At 32.2% G+C, this 14,919-nt stretch overlaps 1 protein-coding gene across 1 annotated transcript; it reads left to right on the top strand.

The window, feature by feature from the left end:
• The first annotated feature begins 11,554 nt into the window (after window positions 1-11,554).
• Window positions 11,555-14,670, top strand: LOC101260856 (outer envelope pore protein 16-2, chloroplastic). Its single transcript, XM_004228954.4, has 7 exons — window positions 11,555-11,949; window positions 12,033-12,084; window positions 12,680-12,754; window positions 12,905-12,936; window positions 13,301-13,334; window positions 13,949-14,016; window positions 14,350-14,670. The coding sequence occupies exons 1-7, from the start codon at window positions 11,833-11,835 to the stop codon at window positions 14,491-14,493; spliced, it is 522 nt and encodes a 173-aa protein (XP_004229002.1). The 5' UTR covers window positions 11,555-11,832; the 3' UTR covers window positions 14,494-14,670.
• Window positions 14,671-14,919: the final 249 nt, after the last annotated feature.

Raw genomic sequence — 14,919 nt, 5'->3', positions numbered from 1 at the left:
CATAATAATTATATGGAACCTAACATCCCCTGAAATCTTATATCATAGTAGTCAGTCTCACCTAGATATCTTGTATCGAAATGGCCATATGAAAGTTGGTGTCTTCCAAATGCTTACATAGAAACAGGTCAAGCATCCCTTAGAATGTTACATCGGAGTAACTACAGAAACCAAGTCAGTCCTGGAATCTTACATCGAAATGATACACATAAACCTAATAGCTTTCAAAATCTTACATCTGATTAGTTGTACAGAACCTAGCATATCCCAGAATCTTACAACAAAATAATGATGCCACTATCTAGGCTCTCCCTAAATCTCTCCTGACATTAGCTATGATACTAAAAGGAGTAGGGTCCCAAAACAAGACTGGGTAGTCATCTCACCACATCCAGGAAATTACACATACTACTTAGGCTACTCGAACGTCACAATCAAGCCCGAAGAGTGGTCTTATAAAATTGTAAAAGCCATTTTTGAAATTTTCTAGAAAATTATCATTTTACCCATCCTGATAGTCGCTTCGAGTCGTGTTTGATCAAATTTTGAGGTTAGATTTGAAATCAAATCATAAAGTTAAGATTTTTGAAATGTTTGGACTTTTAAAACTTCGAAGTCGAAATAGTTGTCTTTAGTCAACATTTGCAATTCTGAGTGTCAAGATGGAATTCTATCAGTTTCATTTACTCCAGAACATGCATGAGGTTTTGATTAGTATGACAATTGACTTAGGTAATGAGGTATTTAGATGAGTTTTGAAAGACTTTTTGTGTTTTGAAATTTTAAAGCATAAGATAGTTGATCAAAGTCAATATTTAGCGGTAGTAAGCTCGAAATGGAAATCTGATAGTTTTGTTATCTTCATGATATGGTTTTTAGTCTAGATGTACTATTGGTTTGGGTTCTAAGGATTTTTGTTTGATTATGAGACTTTAGACAAGTTGTGAAAAAAGTTAAAGTGCAAATTTTACTTTAGTCAATGTTTGACGTTATAAAGATCATTTTTTAAATTTGATGACTCCACTAGGTCTAAATGGTGATATTTAGTCTAGTTGATATTAGATGGTTTAGTTCAGTTCCCGAAGCTTTTAGATGAATTTTATGCCCTTCTTATTTTGGAAATTTGAAGATTCTTTAAGTTAAAATTGACTTTGGTTAAAATCGGGTTAAGGTGAGCTTGTTTGGGTGTTTTGGTGATTTCATTAAGTTGAATTATTATTTTCAAGCTAGTAACATATTTGGTTTGTATTGAGGATATTCCGAAAAAAATTTGGATGAGTTTCTAGGCTTTTTGAGTGCTTTGATGTTGTTTAAACAATTCATATCAACTAAAAGGTTCGTTATTAGTTTTAAAGATCAAAATAAATATTTTGAAACTTCTAAAAGTTTGAACATGAATATAGAAATGATCCTCAAAGTTCGGTGTATTTTCTCTTAGCAAGATTTGAACTTTATCGCGATATATGAAATAATTTTTTGTCGAGCAAAAATGATATTTGAATGGGCAAACGAGCACGAAATTGAGTTTTGATTGCATGAACATGTCCATATCTTTATTTAAGATATATAGGAAGGATGTTATAGTTCTTTTAGTAAAAAGTTAAGTTGTTGATATCTGGTATAAATATTGTTCTTCAGGCATTTAAAATTTCAGATTTTGTTAATTTGGTAATATGAGTATATTGGTAGTTCTAGAGCTCGGAATGAAGTGATTCTTACGGCATTCTTCTCGATTCAATATAGAGGTTATTTCGGCACTCTCATGATTTCTTCATTTGATTTTTTCCTTATCTGTGAATTATATTAGGGAAAATTGAGATTTTATCGATATAAACTCAACTTTTGATGAAAATGTGTATATAGGATTCTTATGTTATGGGTAAACTAATTTTGACATAAACTTATTGATTCATCAATTATTTTCATCATATTAACCGCGTATAAGCTTGAGAATCTGTGGGTTTCAATTTGATAAATTGAAAAACGCAAGGTCAATTTTAACTTTGTTTTGATGAAATTTGATATTTGAGCTTTCCTAAGCATGGATAAGATATTTTTCAAGAAAAAAATTCAAACTTAAGTCAGAGTTTCGAATCCGAATATTGAGGGTTTTCCTCATGAACTTGTGTTTTTTAAGTAAGTTACTTTTGAGCATGATTAAAACTTTTTCATTACAATTTCACTTTTGAGTTCCAAAAAATTTCAATGTTATGATTTTCAATAGAAATTCTAAATCCATCCTCAGCCCTAGGGAATGACTTTTTGGTAGATTTGAACCCGATTTTCAAAATCTTGATATGGGGTGTTGTTTTCTCGAATTCTTGTTGTGATTATACATTTGTTTAGATTGTGTTTGAATTGGAGACTCATCATTTTATGGAAAAACTCAAGTGTTTAGTTGATTGTTTGTTCTTTTAAGGCAAGTGGATCTCTTGACGCTTTGTCAAACATATGATATATATTGTATTTAACATTGTGTGCACTGGGGAGTAATGAAAATTGGTGAAGGATTTGATATTCGTGGTCACTTGTTCTTGTTAAATGATTCTAATGATGAAAAAAGAAAATAAAATGGCTACTTGATGGTATATTGATGTGTGATGTGTTGTGTATGATTTGAACAATTGTATTGATTCATTATTGATGATGTATCATGATTGTATTGATATAGATTTTGTTTTGATATGAAAATTGTCATCTTCTCATTATTTGTGTGAATATGCCTATTTGCATTGATTGTAAACAATGCGATGAGATCTGTTTTGATGATTATGCCGAAGAAAAATGATTCTGACGGATACATGGACCTTGTGAGTCCCTCATGAGTTTCGGCCAATGATTCCATAATCTCTTTGTGTATTTTGTTATAGACATTGTGATTGTTGAATATGAAAGACTGTGATGATGACCTGGTGACCTGTAAATGTTAAGGTGTTGTTAAATGATGACTTGTAAATTTTGAGGTGTTGTTAAACGTGTTGTGTGCTACAAGAATTGAGAATTGTTATGTCGAGCTGATTTCATTTTGTGTAGGTTGTAGTTTTGTGAATGTTCGGTTAGAGTGTTGGGAGTACTTTTTTTCAGTACTGCTTCACTTAGGATTAGTAAGGATGTTTGTTGAGTACCGTTGTTGTTTCATACTCCCTTGTCTTTTTCACTTGTGTAGGTTCCAAGCCCGGATTATCTTGATCATCTCTTCTTATCTTCACTCATTTAGGAGTTCGTGAGGTAGTTGCTTGTCATCTTGGCAGACATTATGTAACACCCTGAATTGCTAAGCTAAAATTCAAACCATTTTTCATGTGTATAAGGTTGTACTGAGTGATTCATAATTTCGCGTAGGTGTTAAAGTCCATTATTTGTGTTGGAAGATACTGCGAGATGAATTAAGGTCATAAAAATACTCTAGGACAAGATTGAGTTGAAAGAATCCTTACCCATTGAATTTCGATATAAGATTTTACTTAGGTAAATTTTAAACGATCGTATCTCTTAGAATATGAAGTTTTAGGTGGCTCATAATCTATAGAATAAAAGGTTTTTAAGTATTCATTTCTTTGTCAACAAATTTGCATCAATCATAATTCACAGTAAAGAGTTATGGTCATTTTACTAAATTGATGTAGTATAGTAATGTTTTGGCTGATGAGAAAACATTAAAAAAAATCATTTTTGTCTTTTTACGCCTAGAAAACCCCTAAATAAATTTCTTAACTCCTAAAAGAACCTATACAATCATAATGTAAGACCTCCGAGCATGATTCTTTCAAATTCATTTCAAGATTCTTCTTCAAGGTAAGTCCTTCAAAAATCTCACTCTTTCCAACTCAAATTCTTTCATATAATTATGAATCATTAATAGAAATCTTATTTCTTGATCATAGGATTTTCAAAACTAATTCAAGAATCTCAAGAATGGTTTTCTAATCATTACTCTTCAAGTTAGGGTTCTTTTTCAAGATTCATGGAGCTTTTAAAACATGTAAGACTATCATAATGAGGAACATAGTTCTTCATGACGTCCTAAATCTACAATATTAGTGAGTACAATCAAAACTTCAAAGTGTTGTCAATCTATGTTTAAAAATAATAATACTGATTATCAAAAACTTTGCAGAAATACGAAGTTGCCAAAGTTTGCAATGACCCGATTAAAAAAAGAAGAACATAACTTAATTAAAAAAAACTAAAATCTGTAAAATATACCAGAATGTGAAAAAAAACAGAACAGAAAAAGATCAAGTCCACTGAATGCACAGTGTCCCCTTAAGGATATTATTTTCCTCTAGTATTCGAGGTTTGATTTGGTATATGTCCTCTCAGGATAGAATGATCTCAATTACCAGTGTATTGATACCCAAAACACTGGTGTCAGCGACCACTTAACAATAATAAAGTACACGAAGAAATTTTGTGTTGAAGAAGAAGAAATTAGAAAAAGTCTGAAGAATCAATGGTATATTTAGCTAGGAAGAACTACTTCCGAAAGGTTGCAACCTTTCACAATCCACACTACCGTTCTTGAAAGTTTACAACCTTTCAAAGGGTCATGGTTGTTTCTGAAAGTTGCAACCGTTCAAAACTGTCATTTCCAACGGCAAGAAAGTTAAATAAAATAGAAAAGTATTTTAAATAAAATGGGTAGTGTCGGGTCGAAACGTTTCAGTTAATCAACTAAAAAATGAAATGATTTAGTTAATCAACTAAATAATTGAAAATGTTTTGGTTATCAAATAATTAATTGAAAATATTTTGGCCATTTAATTTAATTAAATAAATAAATAATTAACTTAAAAATTGAAACAAAACTTTGTCCAAAAAATAATCTTTCCAACCCTTTTAACAATTAGTAGAAGTATTTCTATATTTAAACTCTTATATTTTTCTTTCTACCACCGATGAGGGAGAAATACATTTTGACTAAAGCATAAGAGGACTTTTCAAGTTATAACTCTTCAAATTCCCAACTTTGCAAGTTCCTCTCTTTTCGTATTTCCTCCATTTCTCATTAACTCTTGCTATATACCCAATAGTCCCCCAAATAAATGGGGAATGTTTATAACATAAGGAATGCATGGATGACTATGTACTTTACAAGCAAGAATCAGTTGCATCTGGATAAGGAGGTTTCTTCTTGGACTTTTCATAGTGAACATATGTCGGATATACTTGGTCAATTGGTAGATGCGATATCTTTGAACGGTCGAGTTTTAGTATATACCTAGACAACAATATGTCACACAATTAACTCTTTACTGTTTATGGTTCTTACGGTTGTGTTCTTTTCAACCATGAACACCTCCTGGTTTCATAAGTTTGAGAATAAACTTTTGACATAAAATTCTCTTTGAAACGGCTTAAAATTCACACTCACATAGGTGAAATCTAACCGCGTGATACACTATTTGTTCGAATCTGACAAACTTAGCAAATCATTAAAAACTTTCAGCTTTATTAATTCATTACAAGCCTTAAAGTCTTAATCGTATTCCTGAACATTGTCTTCATCATGAGAATGAATTGAGTTGATTGACAATGTTGAACCGTTAGTCATAACTTTGTTTTTGTACTTGAATATAGCTTTTGGGATCTCTAGTCTGGTAGGTAGAGTTACCACCATGTTGACTAGTCCTAAGTTGTAACTCATTCCCTTAGATGATCTTTCAACTGCATCTCTCACTAGGCCTTTCGTTAGTGGATCTGACATATTATTGGTTGACTTCACATACTCAATTATGATAATTCCACTATAAAGTAGTTGTCTTATGGTGTTATGTCTTCATCGTATATGAAGAGACTTCACATTGTACATGACACTCATTTCCCTACCTATTTTTGCTTGACTATCACAATGTATGTCAATAAGCCCCACAGGTTTGACCAGAATGGAATATCCCTAGGAAATTTCGGAAACAATGAGCTTCTTCACCAGTGTCACGACCTAAGAGCACCTCCAAGTTGTCACACGACGTATTCAACCTCTCATAGGTCTTGTACAAGATTTAGCATTCATTCATCACATAAATATGAAAAGTAGTGCATAGTTAAAACTTTTCGCAATAAAGTCAATAAGAAAACTCTTTTATAAAACATAAGATGAACTAAGTCTTATCACAAGCCATCTTAGACACATCTCATTATCATAGGGCCACGACCCTTACATTGAAAGAAAACTAGACATAAAATCCATGTTCTCGAACATATGAGGACATACCAATCTTGAGAAAAATCTACTTCCCAAGCTTGAACTATAGGAATCTTCACTAGCTATCAACTACACTTGTAGACTAGAAAAATATATGGAATTAGTACAATTAAACACTATATCTGGTGAACATGCAAGAAAACCATGCAAAAATGAACACTTAAGTTGAAATATGTTTTTCATGCTATGTTGATAAAATCTCATGACAAAGTACAAAAACCATTATGCAAGTCAATCATCAACATATAAGCTAATATTGTCGTAATTCACAATGTAGGACCATATTCATTCAGTAACCCATTTAACCATTTAGACCTCATATCTAATGTTATCCTAAGACACGCCTAGGTAAGACATGAGAGACCACACATACAACCTCTTCAATACACACCTAAGTATTCCTTAAGACTACCAAGATAAGGATGTTTCCTTTCCAATACAACCACAACAAGTCAACATTCATTACTAAAGATCCTAAAAGAGACATTCATGGATTTAAGGGGACTTCACATAATGGTCTTAGAAGACCTAGGGAACTCACTTTAGCATCTTCAAATCCTAATAGTGTCATGTGTAGAAAGCGTTTCATTCCACTACCTACACGTTGAAAAACCTATCCAATAACTAGAGTGCACATCCAACATGATGAGAATAGGCATTAACCGACATAAACACACTATCTAGGTATGAATCTAGTGTCAAAAAATCTCACACCGTGAAAGGTGTTCTACTTGACAAAGGTAGAACTATGACACATCCTATGTAGCCACATGGTTTAGGGAATATCAAGACTTCTTTGTACTCTAGTCTCATGCTCAAGTAAATCTACTAACACAAGCATATCAAATCAGTGTTTTGTCTTGGTTCTCATAGAGTAAGTTTATTCACATAAAGGTATTTGAGAAGGTACCATGCCTAAGCCCTACCAACTTATAATACCATTACCAAGAAGGGGTCCACAAGGGTCTACCGATCAAGGTTCATTAGGATAGCTCATTCATGAAACGGGTACCATGCTAAGTCTATCCGATTCACTTCATTATGAACCTTCTTTTCTTATTCAAGATTTCACATTCACGTAAGGTTTTAGACCCATCAAGAAGGGGCACCATTCTTAGGTCTACTGGTTTAAGACATACTTTAGAACACCTCATTATCATTCATGTATCAAGTAGGGACAACTAGGTCTACCTAAACAAGACACCATATCATTTTATTAAGACTCTTCATAGTCTATCATCGTCACATACCAACCTTTAGAGGAAACATTATTTCATTCACAATGTCACATAGCCTTATACAAGTTCATCTTAACATCATATAACAACTTCACAATATGTTTATCTTCCACATAACAACATAACCAACCTTCAATTCACATCATAGATCCATCAAGATCACAATCAAATAAGAACAAAAAGTAAGAACCTCCACTAGAAGTGGATCAAACCATACCAAAACAATCCTACTATATGAAGCAATTAAATCAACTCACCATTCTTCAATATCATAATTCACCATTTTTTTAACTCCCAATACAATAAGAGAATTTACCCATCATTATGCCCATAAATCCAAGACCACCAACTCATCCTTATATCCATAATTCATTATATATACAGATAGATAACAATAAGAATCAATACTGTAAAACAATTTAAGTATAATTCCTTCCATAACCAATCACAATTATCAAACCCCACTTTACAAGCCAAAATTAGAGATTTGAAATACCATGGGTTCATGGAACTTTTTATCATAAAATCATCAATTAACATTGAAATCATAACTCATCCATCTAAACCTTTTAATGAAAGAACCCATGCTTGAGAATTCAAAATAGGGGTTTTTAGATCTTTTCAAAAGCCTTTCAATTGGCTCCTTGAATGATAGAAACATAAAGGATAAAATCATCATACCTTATTAAAGACTTATACACGAAATTAGGGTTGAAACCTTTGAGAATTGATCCTCTTCCTTGGAGGTTGAAGGTTCTTTAATGGAGGATTTGTGTAGATAGAGAATCTTAGAGAGAAGTGAGAGCAATTTTTGATTTGGGGATTTGTTTTGGTGTTGTAATGGGTTTAGGGTTTTGAGAATTCTGATCCCTAAGATCAAATCAACAACTCCTAAGTCCTTCATATCGAACTTGCTGGATAGCATGCACTTAGTAGCATTTATATAGTCAATATCTTTACTCATTATTAGCATCACCAACATATATTACAAACAATGACTTCATGATTCAGAATGTTCTTAATGTAAACACACTTATCACATTCGTTAATCTTAAATCCATTTGTCAATATTTTTTTTATCAAATTTAGCATGTCATTGTTTGGGTGCTTGCTTGAGCCTATAAAGCAACTTCACAAGCCTGCACACTTTCTCTTCTTTACTAGGAAACAAGACTGGCGGCGGTATCAAAATCGGGTGAACCGGACCTATAAGTTCCGAAACCGGGACCGAACCGGTATTTTGCGAACCGGTACGTTCTAAAACCGGACCGAATCGATAAACCGATAAATTTAACATATTCCGTCCCGGTTTGGAAGGGAACCGGTAGTATACTGGACCAGTAACCGGGACAGACCGATATTAAATTAAAAAAATTAATTTAAAACTTAAATATTTAATTTTTTGATTGAATAAAATTTTTTATTGTAATAATTAAAAAATTAAAAATTTAAATTTCAAACTATAAAAGTTAAAATTTTTTAAATTTTCAAACTTTAAAGTTATAAAATTTAAATTTCAAACTCTTAAAGTTTGAATTTAAAATTTTCAAACTTTTAAAGTTTGAAATTGAAATTCAAAATTTTAATCTTTGGAAATTTTAAATTCAAAATTTAAATTTAAATTTCAAAATCTTAAAGTTTGAAATTTTAAAATTCAAACTTTGAATTTATAAAATTAAAAATTGACAATATTAAAAATTAAATTTAATACAACAATATTAAAAAACAAATTAAGGAGAATAGCCTATATTTTTATTAATATTTATTTGATATTACAATTACATTACAAAAATATTAGTAGAGTATTAAAAGATTTGACCTACACAGCCACCTTCTAGGAAGGATTCCGTTTGAATTAAATCTCGAATTATCATACTCTTACTAGTAGTTGGTGCCACCATATAAATCCCTTCGTAAATCATTTAACATTTCTTTAGTAACATATTTGGAATTGGTTGAATAGAAAGATCTTCCATTGCTTCAATCTCGTCGTCATTATAATCATGCATTACTTCATCAACGTCATCTTGAAATTTGGTCAGTAGTGGTTCACGACCCAAATTTCATATCTCGACATTAATCCAATCTCGAAATAATACTGATATCTCCAAGCTGTCGGCTGCTAGTGAATGACTATGTTCTCCAAGTTGAAACCTTGCTGCACTAAAGACGGCTTCCGAAGCTACTGACGACGCTTGCATAGCTAATATATCTTGAGCCATCGATTGTAGTTTTGGAAATTCTTTGTCGCGATTTCTCCACCATGCTAGAATATCTTCAGTAGGGGTATTTTATGTTCATGAGTGACTAGAAGCATTTCATATAAAGTATTCCATCTAGTAGGTACTATTTTTGGAATTTTTGTAGGTGGAAGATAATTGTCAAAACAACAATTTTGAAAATCTTTATGCCTAGACTTAACTTGACATTTAAATATAAAATGACATACATTATCAACTTTCGTACATTCGTTATCATACATCTGTACGCCATCTCTAACCATCAAATTATATATATGTGCAGTACACCTAATATGATAATTATCACCATAGAAAGGACAAAGAGTAGGTTTTAAATATTCAACAACAGCATTATTAATTGAAGCATTATCTAAGGTTATACTACTTATTTTATCACATATTCCATAACTTTGTAAAATATCTAAAATAGTATGAGCAATATAACTATCAGTTTTTTTGCATTTGACAACATTTATAACCGAAAATTCTTTTTTGCATATATCAATTTTCATCAATCCAATGTGCAGTAACAGTCAAATAATGAATAGATGATTTAAAAGAATGAAATTTAGGGGTTTTTATAAGTAAAAAATTGGGTTAAAGTGTATTTTTTAAAACTTTAGGATATTAAAAAAGTTTGGAGGTGTAAGTGGCTGAAATTTGGGTCAAATAGCCGTTGGGGGGCCCACTAGCCGTTACCCAACGACTATAAACAGATAGATTAAAAAAAATCACCGGACCAGTAATTTTTGGAACTGGGAGAAACTGGTAAATTTCGATTACCGTCCCGTTATCTATCTCGAAATCGGATCGAACCGGTCTATACCGGGACTAATAGATATCGAATCAAAATTGGAACGGACCACTAACCGGGACTTACCGGTTCCGTTGCCAGTCTTATTTGGAACTACAAACCCTTCAGGTTGTTTCATGTAAATTTCTCCCTTCAACTCTCCATTTAAGAAGGTTGTCTTTACGTTCATTTGGTAGATTTTAAGATCATGCACTGCTGCTAGTGGTATTAATATCGTAATTGATGTTATTTTCGTTATTGGAGAGTATGTGTCAAAATGGACCAGACCTTTCTTTTGTTTGTATTATTTGACTACAAGTCTAGCCTTATATTTGTCAATAGTTCCATCAGTTTTCATTTTCCTTTTAAAATCCACTTTGATCCTAAAGGTTTATTTCTTGGAGGAGTAGTAGTCAATTTCCAAGTATGAATACTTAAAATTGATTCGATCTCACTATCGATTGCTTCTTTCCAATAAGTTGACTATGACGAAGACATAACTGCTTTAAATGTTTGAGACTCATTTTCAAGCAATAGTGCCACAAAATTTAGTCCGAAAGAAGTGAATTTCCGTTGTCGAGTGTTACGCCTTCCTCACTAGGTAGTAGTGTATTTTTCGTTGATTCTTCTTGTGGTCGTTTAGATCTTTCACTTGTCGATTCACATTCAGTGTTATACGGATAAAAGTGTTTAAAGAACTCTGCGTTATCTGACTCAATTATTGTATATTAACATGAATCTCAAGATTATCAGATTTGTGTCTTTTAAAAATTGATAGGTCTTTCTCTTTACATTATATCTAATAAATATACAATTCACAATTTTGGATCCATTTTTCATCCTTTTGGATAAAGGAACCTCTACCTTGGCTGGACAATTCCACACTTTAAAATATTTCAAGTTAAATTTTCTTCCTTTCTTCAATAGTATAAGTGTTTACTTCTCCTATTAAGTATAGATAAACTTAAAAAGATTTAATTATAATAGCAAGTAGTATATATACATTAATTAAGAAAAAAGAAATAGTAAAAGGTGAGAGACAAGAAGGCTAAAAGGATTCAATATCAGTAAAATAATTACTTATGTTGTCAAAAAAAAAGAAAAAAAAAAATTAAGGTTAGGGCTGTTTCAAACCTCAAAGTTTGCCACGAAGACCGGTTCACAATTTTCAAAACTTTAGAAAAATGGACACGTACCTATCTTGTCACTTGCACTTCCACACATCAACACATTGTTTCTCTAATTTTTTTTCCCTATAAACTCTCCCTTTCTTCACAATTTACTTTTTTATTTTGCTTCCTCTCTCTTCGCAAAAAAAATAAAACAAAAGTTTTTCTTTAGAGAAAAGGCAAGAAAATGAGCAGTAACTTGGAGTGTCGATCATTGCTTCATGGATTTGATAAGGGAGGACTTTTTGATTTGGGACATCCTCTTCTTAATCGTATTTCTGAAAGTTTTGTCAAAGCTGCTGGGGTATATATTATAATACATATATTTCTATCTTCTTTTCACTATAATTATGATTTAAATTTCTGTACTTTCATTTTCATCATCAGATTGGTGCTGTTCAAGCTGTTGCTCGTGAGGCTTATTTTACTGCTTCTGAAAGTAAGTCTATTTTATACTCTTTTTGAGAGAAGTATCTCCCATTATTAGTTTCATTTTTTGAATTATTGGTAGTTTTAAAAGTACTCTTTAACTTGATTATCCGAATGAAAATACATCTTTTAACAACAATAAATAAACACATTAATAAATATGTTAATATCTTTATCGAAACATGATTAGATATAATGACACATTGATAATTATGTTAAAATCTTAATCGAAGCATGATTAGATATAATGACACATTAATAAATATGTTAAAATCTTTATCGACCTTATCTAAACATGATTAGATATAATGAAACCTTAAAAGACTTTGGGACATATATCAGCGTGTTAATTATCGCTAAAAACACTTATTTAGTAGCAATTGAGCTATTATCGTTAATTAATTGCCGCGGAAGTTTTACTGAGCTCTCTATCTCTATACCACATAAGGGAGTTTGAGATAAACTTGTTATATGGGTGATAAACCAGGGTGTGTGTGAATTTAGTGAGTCCATTAAAAGTTTTTTTTTTTTAAATTGGAAGTATAGTTTGTGTCAAATTTAGGGTGTTTTCAATATGACATTCTTTATTTAATTGATTGTTTTAGGTACGGGTGGAGATACAAGTAGCATACCACCAGAGATCACTGGTCCCAAGAAGAATCGATTTCCAGACCTTAGAGGTCAATACTATTCCATTGTGTTGTTCTACATTGCCATTTTGCCAATCAATTACCTATTCCCTCAAGTCTTTTTGGTGTCTACATATGATCATTTGAGTCGAATTTTCTGAAAAGCTACTATCATTCACTTTCTTGTAATATTGGATGCAGGTGAGACCAACAGAAAGTCAGTTGAGGCCCTGGTAAGATGATATCTCCTCCGTTGCTGTCTTTTTTTATTTACAATTGTTTACATTTATGTCGATGCATCCAAAATATGGAGAAAGTGCCTACACAAGAAGCGAAAGGGGTTCAATATTTCTACTATATATACCTAAAGCTAATTTTAACCTATATTAGCCGTGTATAGTTCAAATGAACTCCTCGGTCCTGCCTAACTCTGCCCTTGTCTCCAATTAGATAGACAAGAAGATTAGCGGGTATATAGTGAGTTTCCTAGTTCGTTCGTGGATTAATACGAAATCGTCTTTGGAAGATGTGTAAAATATATTGATTTCTATTGTTACTCGGATTAATTTTGAATACCATCTTATGCATTCTTTTCAGGTAAAGAGCACCGGAAAAGAATCTGTTCAATGGGGTAAAGCCTACTCTCTCAATTTTTTTCTCTGATTATTGCAATTTGAGTTGTGATTGTGATTTCTTTCTCCTTTAAGAACAAAAAACTACCATTTATATATTTATTTGTTATTTTATTGGAAGACACTCTTTTATCTTCTTTTTTTTTAAAAAAAAATAAGCCATCGCCCTAACGACATGGGATAGGCTTGACCCCTCCCCATGTCTACAAAATCAAAAAAGTTCCAAAGCATAGGGAAACATAGACCTAACCTCTGATAGAGGACGCGAGAGGATAGAAACTAAACAATTTACATAAAAGGCTAAAATGACGGACTTCCATATTATAAGCAAAATATACAATGGATCAACTAGCACATTGTCGTATCTTCTCTTTATGCTAGGGATCATTGCCACTTATCTAGTAGTTGATTCTACTTGATGTGCTAGTCTAATTGCATATATGAAATAGCTTATAACCACAAAATAATATCATAAATAAGACTTCACTAGAAAAGTGAAATGTTTAATTTATTTTTATTTGTTTGATGGTAGTAATTTTATCTCTATTGCAAATGTGACATTCAAACTCCAATATGTTACATTCATAAATCATGTAACATTGAACTTCCGCAGGACTAGCTGCAGGGATGTACTCTGGACTTACATATGGATTAAAAGAGGCACGTGGCGTCCATGATTGGGTCAGTTCTTCTGTTTCCTGAAAGCATGATATGATCATATGTTTTCGTAGTTGTTGCTTATTCATTAGCAGGACGTGTATTTCCTGTACTTGGTACAATTCGTTTGTTCGTTAAATTTGTGGTGTTCTTCATTTCAAAAGTAACAACTTCACCACCTTGATTATTCATCTAAGACGAAATACATCGAGAGAGAACAATAAGTTAAAAGTTTTCTGTTGGCTCTGAACCTCTCTGGGGGCAAAATCCTCTTGAGATCATCGCGGGGAGTGTAGTAATTGTAGTTGCGTTTCTTGTGGACTATTGTATTGAAAGTTTTTTTTTTTCTTGTCGCAGAAAAATAGCGCGTTGGCGGGAGCAATAACTGGTGCAGCGTTGGCTTTAACACTAGAAGAACGTTCTCATGAACAGGTGGTGCAGTGTGCCATCACAGGAGCAGCTATCTCGACTGCTGCGAATCTGCTTACAGGAATATTTTAGGCCGAATAGGATTATGTTCAGTTACTATTGTGTTTGTATGGCACTGCACTAGACAATTTAGCTCTCATGTATGTGGATTTTTGAATTTTGTGGCATTTTTTGTGCCTCTACTACTTATGTGGATTTTGACATTTCAAGGCAAAATAATAGTATAAATGTTATCCCATTTGAGGAAAATTTCTTGAAAGGTTGACATTTTATGAAGTTTCCAGAGGAGATGAATGCACAGGACATGGAATCATTCGATGCATATTATCTTGGGTGATGGTGATATTTTATTGGTGTTCTTACTGTTTGTTTAGTAGACTATATTAGATAAAATAGTGTATATATTAGCCTTCTATATTACTAATATTTTATGGATTTGCATTAGTTGTACACTCAATTGTGTAAGTGCATTAAGGTAATACTTTATGAATTTGCATT

This window comes from Solanum lycopersicum, chromosome 1 (genome assembly GCF_036512215.1).
Source record: "Solanum lycopersicum chromosome 1, SLM_r2.1".
NCBI classification, from domain to species: Eukaryota; Viridiplantae; Streptophyta; class Magnoliopsida; order Solanales; family Solanaceae; genus Solanum; species Solanum lycopersicum.
Note: the sequence above shows the minus strand (reverse complement) of the source record. Positions and strands in the feature narration are given on the sequence as shown.